At 42.9% G+C, this 25,522-nt stretch overlaps 1 protein-coding gene across 1 annotated transcript in view; it reads right to left on the bottom strand.

The window, feature by feature from the left end:
- STX7 (syntaxin 7) overlaps positions 1-23,411 on the bottom strand; it is a 44,665-nt gene extending 21,254 nt beyond the window's left edge. The window contains exons 1-2 of the mRNA XM_050949887.1: positions 23,303-23,411; positions 12,287-12,449 (exon numbers count right to left, since the gene is read on the bottom strand). Of these exons, the coding sequence (XP_050805844.1) occupies positions 12,287-12,371 (85 nt within the window). The 5' untranslated portion in view covers positions 12,372-12,449; positions 23,303-23,411. The remainder of the gene's footprint in view (positions 1-12,286; positions 12,450-23,302) is intronic.
- Between the last annotated feature and the right edge of the window lie 2,111 nt (positions 23,412-25,522).

Here is a 25,522-nt window from a genome sequence, read left to right as displayed (position 1 = left end):
GACCACCTGCTAGCTATTTAGAAGCCTTTGGGAAGCAAGTTTAATTCAGTCTAGTTTCCAGTGGGCAGATCACAAAAGTAACAGCCACAAACAATACTTTGTTAGGCCTAACCATGTCCACTCCACACTTGCCTTTCAGTAAACAAACATCTTTCTCCCAAGAACCGTGTTTTGACACAGTAAAGCAGAAAGGTGCTCATGCAGTGCGAAGACTTCATTTTAAAAAAATGAATTAACCTGAGACTAAAAGCCAAGGACTGAATGGACATAAAGACGCCAGAACAGGATTAGAGCACTTCGGTAAGCAGTCTGGGAAAGATTTTATTACTACTGTCTTTATTACATAAGCTTTATGAAAAGAACACTTCAGTACTCAGAGCTGCCAATCCAGCAACAGGATATGAGAGCAGGGTGGGCATGGAAAAGCATGGAACCCCCAAGTACACATGCAGGAAAAAAACAAAGAGCAGGTACATTAATTTTAGGCCTACTATCTTGGCAGCATCCCAAGTCAGTCAATTTTAAAAACAAGACTAGCTTGAAAAATGTACATTCATTATAAAAAGTAAGTCACTACTCTGAGCTCAGCAAGGTGCTGTTTAGTGATGACAGGAAACAGGATAAACTTGTATGGATTACAGAATGCATTTTTCCTAGCAGCTGACAGAACACATGCAAAAAATTACCCAAGCCTCATCCTTTCCACCCCCAGACGTGAGTGCTGCATTAAGAAGAGCTAATACAATTTTAGCAGGTAGATTTCAGTTACTAGGCTAGAGATGCTGTGAAGAGAGAGTCTTGCAGCACAAAGCTACTGGCTGATTAAAGCTACTCTCCATTCAGTTACATCTTTAAAACTAGTCTGACGTGCTTAAAAGCATATATGGCCTGAAATGAGAATTGCAGAATTCAGTCTGGTTTTCTGCTTATAAATTGGGAGAAAGTCACCCCATAATTATGTGGCTAAATACTGGTTCTGCTACAGTCAACAGGAGTTCCACCTCTGATGACCAAGGGGATCAGAATATGGCCCACAGAATTGGGATTTAGTCTAGCATTAAGTCTCACATCTCCTACACAAGGTAAGTGCCCATGGTAAGTGCTGCCCAGCTGAAGCTCGCAACTGTTAAGAAGGCATCAAGCTCTATTCTGAATTTACTGCTCTGTGGGTCCAGGGCAGGCAGGGAGCCTGTCTTAATTAACCCCACTGCACCGCTGGCCAAGGTAAGTGCTGCCCAGCTGGAGCCTGCACCCCAAACCCCAGCCCTGAGCCCCCTCCCAGAGCCAACACCTCATACCCCCTCCTGCACCTCAACCCTCTGCCACAGGCTCAGCCAAGAGCCCCTCCCACACTCCAAACCCCTTGGCCCCAGCCCAGAGCCCACACCCCCTCCCCCTGTCCCAGCCTGATGAAAGTGAGTGAGTGTGGGGGAGAGCGAGTGACAGAGGGAGGATGGAGTGAGTAGGGTGGAACCTCGGGGAAGAGGCAGGGTAAATCCTGGGTTACATGTAAATTGAAAAAAAAAGATCTTGTGCATAAAAAGGTTGGAGACCACTGAGTTAGAAGAACCTGAGAGTGAATCTAAATTTATGCCAGCTGCCAATGGCCCATCACCCAAAGATCAGCTGGTTGTAAGAAAGTCTGGCCATACTGTTTCCTCCACCTCTGCCCCTTATGCCTGAGGCTGGCAATGGAGTGGAGTCAAATCATTATACTGTCTCTATGCCATCTGAGACTTTAGCACAGCTTTGCACATGGAAAGTGATGGGAAACAGCCCCAAAACAGAATCTTTAAAAAGGCCCACAACATGCAAGTACATAAAAACAGTGTGAGACCTTATTTCTGAGCACCATATTTATGACACATAGCCCAGCTATGTTATAATTACAACTATGTTTCTGTAGCCAGATGATGATGCTCATGTGACATGGTTACTGAGTTCTGTGGGCACAACAGTAGTTTCTACTTTGATTTTTTTAAATCACCACTACGACATGGTTCTGAAAACTGCATCAACCACATTGCCTAACTGCACCTATCCTATAATACCTCAATGGGGAGACAGTGCCTAGTGGACATGTACACAAAGCAACACCGGCAGCAGACAGAGCAATGAACATTGAGATGTCACAGTGCACAAAGACCTGATCCGAAGGGGGAGGAGGGGAGGGGAAGAGGAGGAGCAGGAGGAGGAGGAGAAGGAGAGAATGTGTTGAAATTACAAAACAGTGTTACGCCCAAGTTACAGGAAGATAGCCTTATTGTAGCCCAGGCCACTGGCAAGGGTGACATGTGATTAGCTGTCACATTTACTAGTTGAATATTAACCATGTGGAATAGGGACCCAAGCCATACTTAGAGCTAAGCATTTCAGTAACTGGTTCAAACTCAGTTAAAAATTAAAGTATGTAGACAGGGCACTGATGCAAGTCCAAGATTTGCCATTCTGAACACAGCAGGGGGCCAGTGAAATTAGTGTTCGAGATTTAAAATTGTCAATTTCAGTCACTTCTAGATCTTGAGCCCAAGCAGATTAAGTAGAAACTGCGAAGTGTACTCATGTACACACATAGAATCATATGTGTACATATATTTTCCCTTTCATCTGCTTTAAGAAGGGATTTCCCTAAGATAAATCAGCAGTATATAAAATGCCACTGCACGCATCTTTCACAAATATTTAGACATTTTACTGGCACTGGTTGGGTAACAGTGTGTGGAAATACTTAACCTGTTCAACTGGAAATAAGAATTTGAATAAGTGGAATATCCAACTACAGATGAAGATGAAACCTAATAATTTAGGACGTCACTTGGGAGCAGTCTACTGAAAATACCGAATGATTCTAGAGTGCCCCTCCCCACCTCCAAAATTAGGTTTATTTATTTGGATAGGGAGGGTGAGGGTGCTGGTTTGCATTATTTGTATCAGATTCAAAACATTTTCCTACACCTGAATATTTGATTAAATAGAGAGATACAGAATATACACAAGTCTACTGGATTCGTTTATAAAACTCTTTTTAAACTGATATTTGGAGAAATTTACATATCCACAAAATTTAGTTAAACAGGGGAATGATCTAGTATAAATTCACTAAAGGATCTGAAAGCATCTCATACATACGTCAAAGATGACCTAAACTCAACCCTGCTGTGAGGTAGATAGGCATCATTTCTGTTTTTAAAGGTGGTGAAACTAAGGCACAGAGGTTAAACAATTGCTCAAGGTCACAGCATGTCTGTCAGAATTCAGATTTCCTCCTTTCCTCAGCTAGAATAGGCTGGTAGATACCACGTATCTCTTGAAGAAACTGGGGTTGAGGAATAGGAAGAACTTGAAGTGACAGAATAATAGTTATACTAGCACTGAGGGACAAAAACAAAAAAAACTCCACCACTACCACACAATGGGGGAGGGGAGCACGGGGGAGGAGACATGGGGAGAAATTTTTTTTTTTTATACCTTACTACCCATGACCTTTTCAATTATATCTTAATTCAGTATACTAGATGCTTTAAATAAAAGAAACTGGTGTACTCAGCAGAATAGTTTGAAATATTAATTTTATTATAGCTAAGGATTTACATTTAGGCAATTATTAAACTTTTCAACAATTAATAAGACTTTAAAGTGAATTGCCTTTAAAAACACCACTACACTGAATACAACTTTATTAATTCACAAAAAATTAGGACTTTCTGCACATCTATTAATATCTTTTATTTACCATTAGTATTTAGTACTTTTATAATTTAGTATATACGAAACAGTTAGACCTGCATGCTACACGTGACAATGACATAAGGCAACTGTTGCCTAGACTTCACCAAAGTAAGGGATGGTACAATCTCTAAATCAGTGGGCCAATGCAGTAGACCTGTACATTTAAGGTCTGTGATTGAGGAAAGACAATATTTCTAAATATCCCTGAAATGGAATTGGGCCCAGATCTCCTGTTCCAGTCCAGCTTCACCCTAGTTTGGTGTAATGTGGAGGGCGGGGCTGCCTCTGGGAGTTACACAGGAGAGAGAGTCCAAAGGCAAGGAGAGATCAGAAGACAAAGTCTGGAGTGAGAATGACAGAGTTCAGAAGAGCAGAGCTTCAAGGAAGTGATGCCCGTGATGGAGGGGGCAGAAAGAGTTCCCTGGTAAGCAGTCCCAGGGGAATGGAGTGTGGAGAGCAGAAGCTGAGGAACAATGGAGGGGGGAGCTCATGGATGCTCCCGGGCAGGAGCTGGAACCATATCTGGGAAGAAAATGCAGCAGAAAAGCATGCCAGCTAAAGGCTCTGGGACCAGAGATGCTGGAGTTGTACTGGAGTGCTGGACTGTGGTGAGAGACGTCCAAGCTGTTCTGGTGTGTACTGGACTGTCAGAATTTGAATGACTGAATGTACTGTTTGGTCTGTGCTATGGAATTCTAGATTATGGTTGTGGGACTTTTGTAACAAATTAACCCTGAAAAGGGCTATTTATACTTGGAAAGCTAGTGTGGAGTTATTAAACTCCAGAACAAAAAGGGGACACTGAGACATGTGCAATGGTAATGCCATGGCCTGCTGCAGCACAGGAACCCAGGAAGGGGCCACCATATCACACACCTCAAGACTGTCAACTCAAATATGCAACAATGACTGTTAACGTCACTTGAGTCTAGTTTCTGACCTGGACTCGTTCTGGGCCACCATAAAAAGTATAGGATAAGTTTTGACAGAGTCTGCAGAAGTGTCAGTAACAGAAGAATTGCAGCTACCAAGAAGATTTTATCTTCTCAAGTGTGACTTTGTAAAGATGCACTGGCCCTCACAGCCAGGCACTTTTGTAAGGTAAGGCCTGATGCCCCCAGAGGGCTGCACATACAAAAACAAAAAACAAAAAACAGTTTGCAGGACAGAAACTGGCCCCTTTCCAGCTTTGTTCCAGAATGCCCCCAAATCCCATTCTACTTCCTGTTCTGTTGTGGTGGTGACTTCGTAAAGGTTTGCTTTACTGATACAAGTACACGACACACTTAGTTCATCAGGACTCTGGATTCTTGTTTTGCCTTGCTGTGGGATTTTTTTTTGGGGGGGGGGGGAGGGGGGAAACAGTGAACCGTATGGTTCTGCTCAATCTCACTTGGCTTTGCTGGTCTGAAATGTTGCAAATGGACCTACATGAAGACAGGCTGACTTTACATCTCCCTATAAATATTCAGGAGCAGGCCATGGTGGTTTTTCAAAGGATCACAGCTTTGGGCAGTAGGTCTTGGCAGCTGGGACATAAACACTCCCCTCATCCCCACCTCTTCTCTAGGGTGTAGAAGGATTACCTATTTTTGTTATGAAATATCAGTCAACTCCATTTCACCATACACGCACACTCACAAAAACATATTTCTATCAATAATCAAAGTTTACAGCTAGGCTAAAAAGATATACTTAAGAACAGAGTTAGATTTAAAGATATTTACTTTATATACATTTGACATGTGATGTTGACAATTGGTGTTTTAAGGGTTATAAAGCTTTAATTTTTTGAATCTTGTCATCTACAATCACTAAATAATTACCATCTGACCACCTCATAATTTCCTGAAACTGGAATTTTTTTTAAAGTGAAAATAGGTGTAAAAATAGACAATGATTCATCAAAATTACAAATAAATCAAAGTTCAGTTTTGCCAAGCCTAGTTATGGGATGCTTAAGGTAGGGCCCAAGGGCAATGCTCAGCACTGGCCTATGAATTAGAATCAGCTCTCCCTCAGCAAAGGTGGACAGGGCTGATCTGCAGAGCTTCCCAGGCACTTATGAGACTTGGTGGTGTTCTCCGAGTAGTAGCATAACCAGGTTTTTTTGAGCAAATAAAGGCCCTGGAAGAACTTGGGCTCTCAAGAGATTTCGTTTAAGTGAGTCAGTTATGTATTTTAGAGAGGCTCTGGATTTGAGCCTTTGGCAGTGGTGGGAGGACTGCAAGGACCCAGGATAGGCACTGTATATTCCTCTTCCTTTAATGCTACTGTACTAGGACAAGCTGCCCTGCAGAATTTTCCTCTTTAGGTTAGTCTCTTTACATTTGCTCAATCCATAAAATTAGAAACCATTTGGCCAAAATTCTAGATGACTGTCTGCTCTCATTGGTGCCCTTACTATTTACAGGTGATATTGTGGCTCCATGTATATCACCTCAACAATTTCCAAACCCAAAAGGGCTCAGTTTACAAGTAACAGATGCTTTTCGCTGACTTGAGGGGCAAGGGTAAGCTTGTACGGCTGAAAAGTCACAGGATTTTTTCTTCTTTCGGGCATCACCACCACTAATAAGGAGTTATGTAGGTCAAATTAGGACCTCATTTACACATACGAAATTATGCCTTTTGTGAATGAGATTGCACAAATGCACTGGAATTTATGTTTGTGATGCACCCATGATGGAATAGAATTCTCAGATCACTACCACAATACCACAGACCAAACACTTCAGAAATAGCAGGAATAAAAAACAGCAGAGGTACACTGTTGCCACTAATGTGAACAGATAGATGTTTTTTCTTGTGTGAATTCAAAGTCTTGTTACATACAGAAGTGTCATTTTTACACAGACTCTTCAGAGCAGAACCACACTTTAAGAACAGTATGTAAAAAATTTGTCACAGAAAAGCCTGGCTTTTCTCTAAGCCTAATTTTAAATACAGTTGTACAAAACTATAGATAAGATGGGGACAAGAGACAAGTAAACTGTTTTTGTACCGGCTTAGACTTCAAAACATCCGTGAACTCAAGTATCTCTCATATACATATTTGTATTCCCCTCACCTAAGAGCAATTCTGCCTATATAAAATTGGAGATGTCCATGTGATATCATTGACCTTATTTAGAAGATGGTCAAAATTGTTTCATAAGAAGCAATCACCACACCATTTTAAAACAATTAAAAGACATCATAAGTTTCCCATCTTCCAAGAATCAACCTTTGTACCTTTACACTTGCCAGGACTGAAGTCACATGGCAAATATAGTCCTGATTCATCTCATTTTAATAACACTTAGCAAAAAAGCTTATCTCCCAGCACACATGGAATATAATTAAAATATCCGACAGACTTGACTTCTCAGAACAAAATTGACCTTCAGGTATGTGCAATACGTACTGATGGCTGTATTGCCTCAAAATCAACAGTAAATGACTGAGGTAAGAGAACTTCTCCTTATGGGAAAAAAATTCAGTAATACTTGTGAGATGTCAAGGACTGACAGTCTCCTTTTTTCCTTTTACCCAAGCGAGGATTATACCTGTCTGATTTTAATCACTTTATAGTACCCAAAAAGCATATGCTCCCCCAGCTAGGTTTCCTTTTGTAATGTATGCAACAAGGTCAAATACTGTATCAGTCACCTTGTGAGTACTGAACAAACGTAGTTGCAAAGTCAAGTCAATAAGAACCATATGATTCATAATCAGCTACGGGTCAGAAGCCTGACAGTCTTTTTAAATGGAAAAAAATACTATGTGAATGGTAAATTTGAGGTTACAGACACAAGAATCAGGAAGTTAAAGTTAGAGCTTCCAACCAACTCCAGCTCAGCCACACCACACATTTTCTAGTGGTACACAGGGCTTTGCCCTGCACCTGCAAGCTTTGGGCAGTATGTTATTGCCCTTCCCCTAAATCAAACCAGAAGGCTGAAGACTTAAGCCTGGCCTACACTGAAAAATTACATTGGCATAGTTGTCTCTCTCAAGGATGTGAAACATCCACATCCGAGAGATGTAGCTAACCTAACCCTCAGTGTAGCCAGCATTAGGCTGATGGAACAATTCTTACATCGACCTAGCTACTGCCTCTTGGGGATATGGATTAACTACAGTGATATGAAGACCCTTCCCTGTGCTGTAGTGTCTACACTGAAGTGCTAGAGAGGCATACCTGCAGTGCTGCAGCCGTGCCACTGTAGTATTTTAAATGTTCACTAAGTCTGTCTCCTGGTTTCCCCATGTTGCGGGGGGGAGGGGGGTGTCCGGGGTACCCTGTGCCAATCCTATACATGATAGGGTTTACTTCTCCCAGCACATCAATGTTGCTACACTAACCAAAGCTTTTCAGTTGGGTGATGGCAGCTCTACTCCCATTCTACTCTGCCCTGCCCTCTCCCACAAGAGGTGGAAATAACCACCTCCCAATGGAGGCTGCAGTCCTTTCTAAGCGTTTACCACCATGCAAGTTAGGCCACAGTCTGGCCCTATAGTATTAGTGCTAATATTTTATAAAAAGACACTACATTCTATTAGTTGTCACACACAAGAACACATCACTTAAATTTAAACACAATATTTTAAAATAAAATGAAATAGTATACTTATAAAAAAAATAAACTTTATTTAATGTCCGAAATGGTAGGTGCTTTACAGACATGTAAGAAAAATGGTCTAAAAGAGCTTGCAACTTAAATTAACAAAGTGTGGAAAAGGGACATGGGTAGTACAATGAGGAAGGGATGCTACACAGAACATTTTAAAAAGCTTTTCCCCTTTTGTGCATGCATGTGTGCACGCATGTACATACACACCAGTTTGTTTTTTCAATCAGGGCATATTTAGTAAGTGTCCATCTAGTTGCAGCCCAGTTACAGCATTTTTCTATAATACTGTATAGATCTGGAAGAGTTACAGTCGCTGTGAGAGGCAACACTATCAATTTGCATACAACTCCCTTATTTTGAACCCAAGAAATTAGAAGGATTATATGGTACAGGGTTTGCTAATGAATATAAAACCTTTCTGCTCTACATCATTTGTTCATAACTAGCTATGTCGGTAGTTATCTACAAATAATAATGATTTTTAGGTAACTAATGCAGAGAGGCCAAGAGGTAAGCAAGAATGCAGACTGCATTACTTCCTCAAGCCTAGAGGTGGTTGCTGCAGGAGATGGGCAACGCACAGTGGTGTCTCAGGGTGGTGACGGCTGTCACTGCTGTTGGCTATGATTACCAGTTCTGTGCTCAGATGGAAGACTGGAGAACCCTGCACTGTCAATCCAACACGTGGCAGTAGCACTAATTTGTTATCATATGAGGTATTCTGTAAAAAAAAAAAAAAAAAAAAAAAAAGTACTATGTATGTAACTTGTCTGCTTCTATACAGACACACTCCCTCCCTCATAAGGCTTGGATATTTATTTTTTAAACCTAAATTTTTAAAAACTATTTTCCTAGGGTTTTTGTTTGTTTGTTTTGTTGGTTAGGTTCCTTTGGGGAGGGGGGGGGGCGCCACGGGCACGCTGGAGAGTCCAGAAATGAAATGGAAGCTTTTTTCAGTCCCCATTTGAAGAGATGGGGGTGTTATTTCTCTAACAGAAAACATCTCTGATTTTCTCTCGTTCTCACAATTGTCAAAAATTTGACTTCAACAAATAAAGAACCAAGAGACTTTTAAACAGACTCTTTCAGTTGCTCACGTTTCAGTTTCTTGTGGTGTCATAATCCCCTTATTTCCTTAGTCCATCATAAAGAGTTCTCAACAGACACACTTCTAGTGTAACAAAATGACCTTAGTGAAAATAAATACAAAATTAGAAAGACTCAAGCCCTTGTATGTGATAAAGCAGCAGAGGGGCACAGAATTTTTGCATATCTTGTTTTTGTGATTTATAATTCAGTTCTATACAAAAAAAAAAAAATACTCCCCTCCCTTTCAGTTACAATAGTTACACAAATAACACTCTCCAAGTATTGAATTTTCCACAACTAAATAGTGCCAAAACCTCCCCTTCTAGCCCCCAAAATAAGTCTATATGCACCCACACACAATGCATTCAGGCTTGTTCCCTATCCTGTCTCCGGCTCCCTATCTATCCCAATACCCCAAAATTTGGCTGAGGATAGTTTTGTAAAATGGTTCTCTAAATATGAGGCAAGGTGTTATACAGAACAACAATATGATTTTTGTTGCCCTCCAAACATATGCAACAAGGAATGAATAAGATAGAGCTCATCTTGTCATAAGCAAAGAAGTCAATAAGAAAAACTTAAAGCAACAGGGAATATTTTCTAACTTTGTATTCTGAATGGATTTCAGTCCAGATTCACTAAAGCGGTCATTCAATTCGCATGTAATTGAGCATATGTGATCTCTGAAGCCGCTGGTGTTTTAAAATGGCTGTTCCTTTAGTAAACACTGATTAATTTCAAATATCTTGATGCTCTGGTTTATTGTTAGGCCAGTAAGCTCAAACCACGTGTAAGTCCTTAGCTATGCGATTCACATAACTCTTTGAAAAAAAGAGTAGGGACAAATCTCAACGCACACATAAACAAGTGTCAGAAACAAAAATCACCCTTCTATTCAGAACTGAACCCTAACTACCATTCTTACTCATGGTGAGTAGTATATGTAGCCCCACTGAGATCAAGGTAAAATTCTGGCTTTAATGAAGTTAATGGTTAAACTCCCATTGACTTTACAGTGAGTCGAGACACTTGGTGAAATCCTGGCCCCAGTGAAGAGCTATTCAGTGCGAAGAGGAGCAGCACAACCTGGTCCTATGCATTTTCAGAAATATCTTGCCAATACAATTATTTGCATCAGATTGAACTATTATTCTCCCTACACAGTGAGAACTTCCCTCAATAGAACACTGAGGGAAGTTATGTGCTGCTATGGAAGAACAAACGGATTCCTCACAGCTACTTCCACACAGATAGTTACTCCAGCAACAAAGCAGTTGTCACTTTTATTGTTTTATCATCACCTCATGGTGGACACCAAGAATTTTAACTTACCATCAAGTCCCTAGTTACAAGGCTAACCAAGGAAGCCAGGGCTTCATTTCTCTCACATCCTTTGCCCCCTATGCAGGACACAATTCCCTGAAGTCACAATGGGAACCATAGGTGTATAGCACCTCAGGAAACAAATGTATCAAAGCACTTTTATTTAGGTGGCTAAGTATATCCATAGGCAACTATATTTGCAAGTTTTGGTCATAGTGTTAGTGCTTTAATTTCAACCATCAGCAGCTTCACCAAGAGGGCTACTCTACAATAATATTTTCTGCTTTACTGAAGCTCAGAAGTGTTGGTTGCTGTATGTGAGGAAGCACCTGAAAAACTGCTCGAGTTATTTACGGGAGTAAATTAAAACATGTTTTACAGATCTGTGGTTTGAAAACAAAAGGAAGAATTTAACTTTCTTCCTTTTTCTCTCTTTTTAAAAAACAAAACTAGTCACCCGTATTAGATCATTGTCTGTATTACAAGTTCACTTGTTACTGACATTACTGTTACAACCGTTCAAGAGTCTGTGAGCTAGAAACTGTTTCTAGGGGTTTATTTTATTCTGTCATAAAAATGTGCTCCAAGCTAAAGCCTAACATACAGAGTTTCATCTTGGGAATGGCTGTCCCTCCATGGAACAAAAATAAATAATAAAACGCAAGTTAGAGGAGAGGAAAGATATAGAATTCTATATTTTAATTAGTAACTCAAAGGGCTACATTCACATAATTTTATGTTTAAATATAAACTAGGCTCTTTACAAAGAAAAAAAAGCAAGGACAGAGGTGCTGATGATTTAGAGTTTTGTAATGGTAATAGAGAGTGGATGAAAAAGATCACTCCCCCTTGCTCTGCCACTTTTAGGTTGCCTGACACTCCAGAATGGCTAAAAGGTGATGAACTACATGAAGTGAGTTGGTAATCCTAGTGAGCAGTGGTGCTTATCACAAAAGCCACCATCACAAGCTGGTACTTTTGTTGATGGTCTCTTTCCCGAGACGAAAACGGAAACAGCAAACTCTTATTGAGTCAATATCAAGAGTTAGTGCATAAAGGCATTTTTAAAAGCATGATACCCCCCCCCCCACCATGGCATGTGTGGTTTAATACCACTAGAACAGGAGTCAGTTTCTGTATTTGGATTAAAAAAAATTAGAGTACCTTTTAAATAGCATTCCCTCAACTTTTAAAAAGTATAGCATCGTTCTTTTCCCCTGATGATACTTATAGGGATCTTTCAGGAAGGGAGAAACAACATACAATGAATTGACAAAAACAAAGTGCTGTCAGATGTATGAAGTATGCAAACTAAACAAACAAACCCCACCATGAATAAAAATGCCAATAATTTATTATCGTAATTTAAAAAGCATTATGTGCAGCACAGGAGGTACAAAGTTACACAGAAATGTGATTCTCTAACTGATAGCATTCCTTTAACATCAACACAATTGTGTTGCATAGCTACAGGCATGGAAGTATTTTCAATAGGTTAGATTAAAAGAACGTGTATTAATTCAACTTACTGCATTGGGTGATCTTCTGGATATTAGAACTTATATGTTGAGCTAGCTGGGTAGGATCCCCAACAATGCCTGTACTGTACGACATGGCTGAATAGACTGTCCACTAAGAAGACCAAAGGTGTGAGAAGGTCAATCAGACAACAATTTCATCAAGTGAAGGCACCTACAAATAAAAAGAAAGTAGTTATACACTGGTAATTCTGAAAGTCCATAATGCATTTTATCAGCTTAGAGCACACAGAGACTGAAATAACTCCAGCAAGATGAAACTCCACCAAACAATCCTGTTTGGCCTTTACCAAACAAGTCTGTTTTGAAACGGGCATTTTAGAGAATGCTTTCTCAAACTAAAGTAAGGATGTGAAGCCATTTCAGAGCTTGTTACAAAAATAAAATGCAACTGATTAACATATATGAGGCAGGCCTGAGATTTTGTGACTATGACTACCAATTAGATCAGACTAGATGATCACAATGCTCGTATCTGGGCTTGGAATCTATGAATCAGCAAATCACAGAAACAGCTTCCTAGGAGAACAATTGGGCCAAAGATGTTAAGCTTAATATAAAGATTTTTTCTACTCATATAAATAAGGAAACTCACATAAATGATTGAAAAAACAGAAACTCTATCCAGAGAAACTACATTGTTCATTTTCTTGTATATTTAGAAATTCAAGAAATATTTACTTTACTCTTTGTGAAAACTGAAGTCTCTGTTGCAACTTTAACTATCGTCTTATGACTACTTTTCCATAACATGCACATTAAGGGGATGAACAATAGGACCTATTAGTTTTTTAGCCTTTTCTGAAGCGATCCTAACCCTTGTAGTCTTCTCTGTAATCTGATTTTCCTTGTAGTGCTCTGACAGAGCATTCTACCCTGTGTAAATGACACCATCTCTCAATATTAGGGAAGTTTTTGTGCAACCTAAGGATACTACTTGAATTTTTAGTTACAATAATTCTGAAAAAGTATCTCATCCAAACAAGCCTTACATGAATCTTTTACAAGACGATGGTCGCTACATTGCGTAAACAAACAAAATCTTCTACAAGTGTAAACTGCTTCCCCTAGTGGCACAATCGTAAATACCCGATAACCTAGGTGACTGTACAGTGACTTGTACGATGGGGTCCTAATTCCTGTTTGGAGCCCTTAAAGCATAACTGAAGCTACATTCAGAGAAGCAGTATATAGAGAAGAGGTCCTCAAACTGTGAGGTGCGCTGCCTGGGGGGTGGGGAAGAACAGAGGTATGTTTGGGGCGGGTAGTGGCCCCCAGCTCTGCTCCTATCCCCACCCCACCCCACAACATACTTCTACACCTCCCAGTTTGGGGACCTCAAGGAAATACTCAACAGTTCATTTTATAAAACTAAAAATACTGGTGAATTTTTCATTAGTGCAAAGTAGCCTACTGAATGATAGCCTAAACGCATTTCTCACGGTGCATATACAATTCTCTATTTTAAGAGCTTTTGGTCTAAGTTTTTAGAAGTGGGTGCCCAACTGGAGACATCTTTAAAAGATCTGATTTTCAATAAGTGGTGGTCCCGCTCATACTTGGAGAGCAATGTCAGATGCTAGGAAGAACAGCTAATGAAAGTTTCTTCATCTTTACTCAATTTTGTAAGCAAGCAAGAGAAGCCTGATTACATTAGTATAAATAAAGGGTACAAGTCATTACAATGTGAGAACAGGTTAAATGGTTATTTTATTAAAATGCACTTTTCATACAGACTGGCTCCCCATACACTTTACATAAATCAAGAGATTAGCAGCGAAGGCAAGGAAGAAAAGCTAGCTTTTCAATCAAGATCTGAAATGAAACCACAAATAAATGAGGTGGCAATACACAGGAATGACATCTCAGCTAGACATGTGTGACTGAGAAGATTCTCACACCAACAACACTTAGATTATGTAAGCTATTTGGGACAGGCACCATCTTTTTGGTGAGTTTACACAGTGCCTAGTTTACTTTAGCCAGTCAGCTGAAACTGACAACTTTCAGAGGGGCCATTCAAAAAAAATAATTATCTTCTCTCAGTCAATATCCCAAAGGAGCATAAGCCAGAATCTGCAAGGTCTGATGAGAATGGAAACTTTATGGCCTGTGCTTTAGTTTCTAACAAAATTAAGACAAGGCCCAAGAGCAAATGAGGCTGCTGGACTATAATTAAAACACATTCTACAAACACACTCAATTCCAATTCTTAGAGCTTGTGACTGATAAACAAGGATGACAATAAAGACAGAAAAAGCCAAAGCCACAACCACCACCTCTGAGTGCATCTCCATTCAGTACCATCTCAACTTTTTAATTTGGGATTGCTCAAGCCTGCCTGCGAACACAATGTGTAAAATCCTGGCTTCACGGAAGTCAATGGGAATTTTGCTATTGACCTTGATGCCAGGAGTTCACCCGCTAACACAGAGGTGAGCAAACTACGGCCCGCAGGCCACATCCAGCCCGTGGGACCCTCCTGCCCAGCCCCTCAACACCTGGCCCAGGAGGCTCACCCCCAGCCCCTCCCCTGCTGTTCCCCTTCCCCTGCAGCCTCAGCTCACTGCGCAGCCGGTGCAATACTGTGGGCGACTGGGCAGTGCAGCTGCAGAGCTGCTGCCTGACTCAGTGCCCCAGACAGCATGGTAAGAGGGCAGAGGAGTTCAGAGTGGTGGGCAGGGGGCGGGGGTGTGGATGGGGGCGGGGCAGTCTGAGGGCAGGGAACAGGGGTGGTTGAATGGGGGCAGGGGTCCTGGGAGAGAAAAAAAAGTCAGGAAAGGTGATAGGGTGGGACGGGATGGTGAGGGGCAGGCAGGGGTTCCGGGGCAGTAAGGGAGAAGAGGTGATTGGATGTGGGAGGGGTCCCGGAGGCAGTCAGGAAAAAAAGCAGGGTTGGATGGGGTGCCAGGGGGCAGTGAGGGAGCAGAGGGTGGTGGATGGGGCAGGAGTCCCAGGGGGGCCATCAGAGGACAGAGACCGGGGGGGGGGTGTGTGTCAGGGGCCAGGCCACGTGTGGCTGTTTGAAGAGCCACAGCCTCCCCAACAGGCCCTCCATTCAATTTTGGAAACCCGATGCAGCCCTCAGGCCAAGAGGTTTGCCCACCCCACACTAACAAGAAGTCAAGAAATGTATACCAAGTTGAAGTCTTTTATCTTACCACTCTAATATCACAATACCAATACTCAGATACCTCATCTCTACAGCAGACACCCTTTCACTTCCTATCTACCATCATCCACAATACTCCCACCCCCTGCAAAAATCTCTCTCACACACACCTCTTAAGTACAACTTCAGCAAGATCAAGATAAAACTAAGTATGTTTTGAATGTGTTGCCTGCATAACTTTAAGCGAATATGCTGTATATTGTTCTTTGAGAAGGCAAGGTTGGAGAAGGGCATTTTCCATTCAAACCAGAATGTTGCAATGTTTGCAATAGTCCTTAGTTTCCCTGAGATAGATCTTTCTCAGATGCTAACCCCAGACTGAAGAACTGTCTCCTCTGCCTTCCAGTCTTATCTTTGGGATACATATTTTCAAACAGTTATCCCTGTACTGAGCTCAATAACTTGTTTTACTAAAGCATACCTTTCTGGATGGCATCCAGTTTTGATTTGAAGACATCAAGAGATGGAAACTACCACTTCCCTTGGTAGTTTGTTGCAATGGTTAATCACTCTCCCTTTTAAAAACATGCACCTTATTTCTAACATGAATTTGTCTGGCTTCAGCTTCCAGCTATTAGTTCTTGTTAGGACTTACATGCTAAAAATTGCCTTGTGCCTGGACTTCCTTCCCTTACATGGCACAGGACTCCACATTTAATAGAAAATATCCGCATTTGAAAGCTCACTATGTGAGAAGCACAGAGCAAATTTTAGATTTCAGCTTTGACAACAAAAATATTTCCCCCCAAAAGCAATCAGTTTCAATTATTTAGTCTCATGCCTCGTTTAGTGGTTTGCTACTTTGGATTATATAGCAGAGGGATCTTTCTTCTTGTAAACTAGCCTACGTATGACATAATCAGAACTATTTACCAAGGCCTTTACAGTTTAAGTGACATTTAGGCCCTGACCTTGCAAAAATTTCTCCACATACAATTTTAAACATACAAGCAGTCACTGAATTCAGTGGAAATACTCACATGCTTAAAGTTAAGCACCCTGAGCCTTGCAGGACCAGTTTTACTCAGTAAGTAGCTTTGGAGAAATCAGTGGGACTCCTTGCTGAGTAAGGTACTATTCAGTGTAAAGGTGGTAGAATCAGTTCCACCCCAAGTAATTTTGGGGTTGTCTTTACATTTTGAAAATAATCAAATTACAAGAGAAAGAGATACACACTTTTGACCATTTTTCAAAGAAATGTCATTTTTAAGTTTAACTGGAAAAGTATTTTGCTTCACTTTCTTCAAATTTTCTAAAATAGTCCTCATTGTCAGTAACCATTAATATTTTTTAAACAGGTGCATAAAAAATTTACACAAAAATTTGGCTCAAAATGGAACCTGTTGCAATAGGGTTGTCAGCCCTCCAAGGTTGGCCCAGAGTTTCCCGGAATCGGCATCAATCTCCCAGTGACTACTGAAAGCAATCTAGGAGATTTTAATAGGATATTTTAAGAAAATGACATTACATTGTGTTTGGGGGGAGAAGGGAATATCTCTCGGAATAGCTTCAGTCAGAGCTGACAACCCTCTGTTGCAACCTTAGCTGTAGAAAGACTACTGTCTTGCTATACTCATGGTAATTCAACAAAGCATTACTCAATACTCCTCATTCATACAGGTTTCACCATTGTCTGTATAATATTTTGATATATTAAAATAAAAGGCAATTGAGATGTTCTTGAATCTAACCAACAGTGACATCCATGCCAGTCCAGCACCTGTTACTGCCTTTAGTGGTCAGTTTGGAATAGGTAAATATTTTGTTGTTATTTTTTTTTTTTAAAAGAACACAAATTTTTGTTAGGAGGAGCTTAAATACCATGAAAACTTATGCTGAAATAAATGTTAGCCTCTAAGGTGCCACAAGCACTCCTGTTCCTCTTAAATAAAAAGTAAGTGAAGTGATGAGAGCAGTATGTTACACAGTACTAAAAACATTCCCTAGGTCTAGGAATGAATCAGACATATCCTCACAATTGACTGCTAATATTTAGCAATAAGCAGTTATGAGTAAACATTTAACCTTATTAGAGTTCAGTATTTTTTCCAGTGGGGGAGGGAGGGAGTACTCAACCCACTGTTGATATGTAAACAAAATTGTTATTTTTCCCTTTAAAAATTAAAAACCAAATCTCTTTTTATGATCAGCTTTTGAATACAGAATTGTTATCAGAAGGCACCGGTGTGGTGCTCTGTTGTTCAATGTTGATAACAGTCGGATGCGCGCATGTGTGTTCCCTCTGCGAAAACCCCGGCTCTGCAGATTGCTGACACAGCAGACTCCGAGAGAACCCTCAATGACCTGGCCAGATTTATTGCTAAACGAAGCAGTCTCTAGCTCCCCGGATCCGATGTCTACAGTTCTGCTAGTACATACGTGCTCCCTGACAATGGACCAGCTCAGTCGGTGGCAGGATTTACCACTACCCCCCAGGCCAGAAAAACACATCCACTCAGGGATGCATTCTTACACACATCACTCCTGACGCACAGGGGCACAACCCCTCTACTCTTAAGGTGCCGCCTCTGACGAAACAACTCTACCACACTACCCTCCTGCCCTTGTCTTTAGGATGGGTCAGCCTGTTTCTGTTATCTGTGGGGAATGTGCTAGTACCAGAGTGTTCTGGTACCATCTTCACACGTGTTTCCATACCTAAAAGGTACTGGGCACTAGTTATGTGTTCTGAGACATTTGAGAAGAAAGTAAGTTTTAAAGACACTGTGGGCTTGGCTACACTGGAGAGTTGCAGCGCTGGTGAGGGGGTTACAGCGCTGCAACTCAGGATGTGGCCACACTTGCAAAGCACAGCCAGCGCTGCAACTCCCTGGTTGCAGCGCTGGCTGTACACCTGGTCTGCCTCGGGTGTAGCGATTCCAGCGGTGGTGATGCAGCGCTGGTCAGCAAGTGTGGACACCACCAGCGCTTTTATTGGCCTCCGGGGTATGAGGAGGTATCCCAGAATTCCTGTCCACAACAAACCAGAAGAATGGCTGAACTCCGATCTCCCCGTAGCTACTTGCTAAAAAACAAACACAGCTGCTCTTTGCTCCAGCGAGCGAGCCAGCAAAGGCAGGAGAATTGGTTTGGAATGTTCAAAGCTGTTTGCTTGAGGAGAGAGGGGGGAGGGGTAATGTTGAGCAACTGTTTATGTGGTCTGACGGCTATTTAGGAGTGCATAATTAGCATTTAGTGAATAAGAGACAGGTGAGGGAAAGGTCAAAACTTTAAAAATGATTGAAGGCAGGCACTGTGTACCTTCCAGTCCTTAGAACTTGCAAGGCAGGGAGCTGAGAACAGTGTCAGCTCCAAAAATCCACTCTCTGTCTCCCCCACACTCCCTGTCACACTCCACCCCACCCCCCTCTTTTGAAAAGCACGTTGCAGCCACTTGAATGCTGGGATAGCTGCCCACAATGCACCACTCCCAACAGCGCTGCAAATGCTGCAAATGTGGCCACACTGCAGCGCTGGTAGCTGTCAGTGTGGCCACACTGCAGCGCTGCCCCTACACAGCTGTACGAACACAGCTGTAACTACCAGCGCTGCAGAACTGTAAGCGTAGCCATGGCCTGAAAACTTCACTTTTCCCCATTATTATTGCAGCATGAGAGCAAAGTGAATAAAATAAGTCAGCCTGCTGCCATTTTAGTGAAACAAATTGACCCAGTTATCAAGTTTAAATGGTAGCAGAGTTAGCAATGTTTTTATTTCCTTTCAATTCAAATTTAAAAACATATATCCTATTGTGTATTTTAAAAGGTCCCAAGGATCAAGACATCCAGGTACTTCAATTTAAAGTTCATAAGATATACTAGATATACATGGAAAAAAAAATGAACCTCTTAACTTCAACACCCAGGTGAATGTATGAAGATTTAAAAAGCTAAACTGGCTTGTTATCAGATTGTGCAATGGGTTAACTGATTTAGTAGGTGTCTTCTCCAGAATTAAATCAGGATGGAATTGGAATCAGTCACACTGGTTATGTAATATTTATTAAGCACTGGTGATTCATAACAAAAAATAAATACTGCCCTTACCATTATTTTCTCCCCCCACCCTTCCTTCCCACTTTTCCTTTCTTTTCAAGTCATACTGAATGGAGGAGACATTTAACTGTGTCCCACACAAACAACTGAGTCTTTAGGATAGATTTGAACAAAACGAAATTGACTGGAGGCCTGGCTAAATAGAATCAGGAGTTCAGAGAGAGAGCGCACGAGCACGTGCTCATGTGGAAGAAGGTGCAAAAATGGAAGAAGAAAATGAAGAGCCAGTAAAGCTGGTATAGTTTGAAGACAAAGAAAGGGTGGAGGAAAATATGACGTACTAAGAAACTTCAGTTTATCTTGCAGTATCAGATTTCTTATCTGTACTCATTTTGAGGCAGATAATGTCTGTACATATTTGTACATGTAGCATAGTTGGGCCCTGATCACAAAGGAAATACTACACTAAAATATCATAAGCTCTGTTTCTAAGAGCTCCTCCTCAGATTAAAGTTAGTTCTGCTAACATGTAAAACCCTACCTGTCCTCAGTGTAAGTCACAGAAGTAATGTTCATTGGAAATAGCTAAATATGAAAAACATGAGGCAAACAATATTTTATGGAAGGATATGGTTTCCATTTTGTGCATTTGGGGGAAGCCTCACTAAATTGTTTCAGAATAACTTACTTTCAGTTTTAGTTTAGGGTATTTATGGATTTGATTATTTTTCCTAGCAGCATTTGTTTATATAATACCAGGCTCAGACACTTTGTTCTCCTTCAACAACTAATGCAATTGTGAACCATATGTCCAGAAATACATAAGCTAATCCTTGTCCAGAAATACACTGCAGTTCAATTGGGCAGTGTGTTGACTATTTTGCAGTTTGTACACTTATCCTAGCAATCTTGCCATGTATGAATCTATCCATTTAGTGAACATTTGCACAGATGTTTTCCCATTTAAAAAAAACAAAACAAAAAACAACTTTGATTTTACTTATTTGCATTTCAGAGTGGACAATAAAACCAGACACAGCAATGTAATTTTTGTTCCTAGATATTGCCAATATTTTGTTCTCATACTGTAGCAAAGAGGTATACAATTTTTTCAGCAAAGGTCACATTGGCATCATGACAGCAGCCTACAGGATGCACCTAATTTGAACAGAAACTTAAGTAAAATAAAGTAACACACATTCCCATTAAATTATAATTAGGGCTCCATATTTGGCATGAAGGTCACAGAAGCCACGGATTTATGACTTTCTGCGACCTCCGGCCCTTCTGCAGCCACCAACATGGCTGACCCTAGGGTCCCCCGGGGCCAGCTGCTTAGGTGGCTCTGGGGACAGCCACACCAGTTGCTGCTGGAGCAGCTTTGCAGCTAGTCGCGGAGGCAGCCCCAAAGACAGCCATACCGGCCGCTGCTGGAGCATCCCTGGGGCCAGCCGCACCAGCCACTGCTCAGGCAGTCCCCAGGACCAAGCGAGCAGAAGCCAGTGCAGCTGACTTCCTTTCCTCCCCAAGATTTAATCAGGTGTATTTATAATGTAAGTCATGGACAGGTCACAGGCCGTGATTTCTTCTTTATTGTCCATGACCTGTCCATGACTTTAGTAAAAGTACTTGCAACTAAATCGTAACCTTAATATTTCCATCTGCATTAATATGCTTTATTCAGATACAGCCCAGGACTGAAAACAGGACTAATGCATGTAGGGAATTAGGTACTAACAAGGACCACTGGATATCATCTGTATTAAAATTCACCAAAAATTGTGCTAATTGTACAGCACCTAGAACAACTGGGCCCTGATGGGACCTCTGGAAATTATTACAATATAAATAAAGTACAAGTCACCAGAAAATTGTCCTAAATAAGCCATTTAAATAAAATATGACACTAGCTTCTTCAAGAGAAAACTTTATAAACTTTGGGGCAAATAACCCTAAGTAACAGAAGAGCAAAACCATTACTTTGAAAAGATAGTATTAAGGAGAGTGTATACCCTCAGCACAAGACTCTATTCACAGAATTTAATCTATTTAGCTTAATAAAGAGTAGGTTAAGGGGTGACCTGGTTACAATCTGTAAGTACCTACATGAGGAAACAAGTATTTAATGATGGGCTGTTTAGTCACCAAAAAAAAAAAAAAAAAAAAACAACACACCCACACACCAACATGATCCAATGGAAGTTAAAGCCAGACAAATTCAAACGGGAAAAAAGGCATAAATGTTTAACAGTGAGAGAATTACCACTGGAACCTGGGTGGATTTTCCATCACCGACAATTTTAAAGTCAAGATTGGATGTTTTTCTAATTTAAAAAAAGGGATATGTTCTAGGAATTATTCAGGGGAAATTCTATGGCCTGTGTTTATCTCTAGATGATCACAATTGTCTGCTTCTGGCACTGGAATCTATTAATGTATTTGAGACCCACATCTCTCTGTGGGAACATGTAACATACCAAAAATTATCCTATGTAGCTATGTGACAGCAGGCCAAGCAGATTTTGAGTACATGTAGCTTATTTACACAAAAATATACGCTTCACAGCACAAATCTTGAATGTGATAATGAACACACCATGAAAGATTCACTTCCTTAGGCTTTCACATACTGCACTTTCTGTGTGCAGAAAGTGCAGCAACTTCCCAAAAACACTACAACTCTTGCTTTTCAGAGGGTGAAGGTGAAGCATGGGAAAAGGACTTATCCACACTTATTCTGAAGCACACTGGGGTGTAAACCCACACTATGCTAGCCTGCAGTGCAATGCGCACCGTGCAGCTGCATACTAAAAACTCAGTTGTGTGCTTTGCTCTATCCCACTTTGAAATGGAAGCAGATTAAAGTACACAAAGAACCTTTAGTGCATGGTAGTAGTTTCCACATAGACAGTTGCTGCACAGTAGGCTACTGTAAGACAGCTTTCTGAAAACTGTTTGTGTAGACAACCCCTAAAAAGGGATACATACAAGGATGTCTGTCAACGTAGCAAAGAGTCTTGTGGCACCTTATAGACTAACAGAAGTATAGAAGCACTTCGTCGGATGCATGATGTTATTTAAACCTATAGCAGGAAGTCAGACAGCGGGAGAGCTGGGCAAGATTTAGGCAGAAGCTCCAGGATCAAGCAGAGAAATAGCAGCTTTGGGGTAGCACTGATTTCATGATTCTAATGAAGCTCCTCGCGCAGTCAGAAGAAAGGAATGCCGCAATTCTTTACCATCGCAACCCTGCAGGGCTGCTACGGGAGACAGAAGGGGCCAGGGGTCTCTGGCTTGGCACGTGTGAAGCCTGTCTCTCTGGAAGTATGAGGCACATCTGCACTTTACAAGTACTGCCTGCACCCGAACGCGTCTCTCGCCGAACACACTGGGCGTGCACCGCATGTTCCAGCCATGGGCCACTCCTGGCTCGGGGAAAGCGGTCCAAGAGGAGGAAGGCTGGCGTGTTGTCCCCCTGGGGCCGCCAGCACCACCGGTGAGCGAGGGCTGCCCTCTCTCCAGCCGGCTGCGGGGAGATGCAGAGCGCACGGAACTGCAGCAACTCAGCTGAGGGCCCCGGGAATGCGGAACTATCCCCTTCCCGCGGCCACCGCCGCCGCAGCGTCAGCGCGGCCCTTCCCTCTCCCGCGGGCACAGTCCTGGGGGCTCGGGGCACCCCTCGTCGTCCCTGCCTCGCGGGCAGGGCAGGGCAGGGCAGGGCAGGGCGGGCGGCCCCGGTTGCCCCCTTGCCGCGGAGCAGCTGCTGCTCGGGAACAGGGCGGCGCCCACCCGGGAAAAGCGAATCCCGCTGCGCCCCAGGCTCCTCCAAGCGCCTCTTACCAGGCCCCAGCGGCTCTGTCACCCAGCACAGCTGGGCTCCGGACCCCGCACTGCCGCCGCTCAGCTGACCGCTGCTGCTGCACAAGCCCCCGGGAAAAGAGGCGGAACTGAGCACGCCGGCCCCACCCCCTCTCCTTGGTCCTATAGCGACGAGTGACCGCGAAAGCAGCAGCTTTCCGCCCCCTACCGGGCTGAGATGTGGGCGCTGCTGCCTGGGGCTGCTGGGGCGTGTAGCCGACGTGGGGCGGCTCCATAGTGGGGAAGCAGGTACCTCCCCACAGGTAGGGGCGGCCGGTTTGTCTAACTTTTGGTGGTGCCCAGAACGGGTCCGAGTCCTGCCCTCACCCCACACCCGCCTAAGGCTCTGGGAGGGAGTTTGACTGTGGGAGAGGTGCAGGCTCTGGCAGGGAGTTTTGGTGCTGGGTGCAGGCTCAGGGTTGGGGTGCGGGAGGTGGTTTGGGTGCTGGGTGTGGGCTCTGGGAGGGGGTCTGGGTGCTGGGTGTAGGCTCTGGGCTGGGACAGAGGGTTGGGGTGTAGGAGGGGGTGTGGGACTGAGGAGTTTGGGGTGCAGCAGGCAGGCTGCCCCACGGCTGGGGTGGGAGGCCGGAGAGGAGGACTCCCCCTAGCCCTCTACCTGCTGGCAGTAGTGAGCTCAGGGGGAGGGGCCCCCTCCCTGGCCCCCCCAGCACAACGCTCAGTCAAGCCCCCCCCCCAGCTGCTGCTCAGGAGGTCCAGCCAAAATAAGCCCCCACCTGCTGCCCAGGGTAGGCAAGGATGCTCGGGGGAGGGGGTGCGCAGGGGCGGCAGGTGTGGCTGGGGGAGTGACCCGGCCCCGAACATTGCTGGAGCCGGGCCCCCCGGGCCCTGAATTTGCTGGAGCACAGGCACACGGGCCCATACAACTCGCTGCTCCTGCCCACAGGCAGGCATCATCATAAGGGATCCTGAGAGGATTAGAGCCTCATGGCTTGGGATCTCTTACCCCTTTAACTACCCAGCCAGCTCTCTCTCAGCAGGGATGCTGCAGCTAAGAGTAGAGCACAGCCCTACAGTATGGCCTGGGGCTCATCTTCTGCAGCAAAGTTCCTGGCTGTGGAGTTGGGCTGATTATCATCCCCCTTGGGCTAATTTGTCCCAGTGCAAAGGAACCTGGGGTAAAAGGTGATGTGGAACGAGACTGCCCCAGCAGGATGGCACAGCGAGGCACAATGCCACAGTATAAGTAGCTGCCACATGCACCACACTCTTTCTGGGCTATCTTTTCCACTTGAGTTGATCACAGGATGACTAGGAGCCGCCAATGTGATATGGCCGTTAAAAAAGCTAATGCGGTTTTAGGATGCATCAGGCGAGGTATTTCCAGCAAAGATAAGGAGATGTTAGTACCGTTATATAAGACACTGGTGAGACCTCATCTGGAATACTGTGTGCAGTTCTGGTCTCCCATGTTTAAGAAGGATGAATTCAAACCGGAACAGGTTCAGAGACAGGCTAGTAGGATGATCCGAGGAATGGAAAACCTGCCTTATGAAAGGAGACTCAAAGAGCTTGGCTTGTTTAGTCTAGCCAAAAGAAGGCTGAGGGGGGACATGCTTGCTCTTTATAAATATATCAGAGGGATTAATATTAGGGAGGGAGAGGAATTAGAATTTAAGCTTAGTACCAATGTAGGCACAAGAACAAATGGGTATAAACTGGACACTAGGAAGTTTAGACTTGAAGTTAGACAAAGGTTTCTAACCATTTGAGGAGTGAAGTTCTGGAACAGCCTTCCAAGGGGAGTAGTGGGGGCAAAAGATATATCTGGCTTTAATACTAAGCTTGATAAGTTTATGGAAGGGATGGTATGATGGGATAGCTTAATTTTGGCTATTGATCTTTGATTATCAGCAGATAAGTATGCCCAGTGGTCTGTGATGGGATGTTAGATGGGGTGGGATCTGAGTTACTACAGAGAATTCTTTTCTGAGTGCTGGCTGGTGAGTCTTGCCCACATGCTCAGGGTTTAGCTGATCGCCATATTTGGAGTCGGGAAGGAATTTTCCTCCGAGGCAGATTGGCAGAGGCCCTGGAGGTTTTTCTCCTTCCTCTGCAGCGTGGGGCATGGATCACTTGCTGGTGGATTCTCTGCAGCTTGAGGTCCTCAAACCACAATTTGAAGACTTCAATAACTCAGAGATAGGTTAGGGTTTGTTATAGAAGTGGATGGGTAGGGTTGTG

This window comes from Gopherus flavomarginatus, chromosome 4 (assembly GCF_025201925.1).
Source record: "Gopherus flavomarginatus isolate rGopFla2 chromosome 4, rGopFla2.mat.asm, whole genome shotgun sequence".
NCBI classification, from domain to species: domain Eukaryota; kingdom Metazoa; phylum Chordata; order Testudines; family Testudinidae; genus Gopherus; species Gopherus flavomarginatus.
This window is presented reverse-complemented; position numbering and strand designations above follow the sequence as displayed.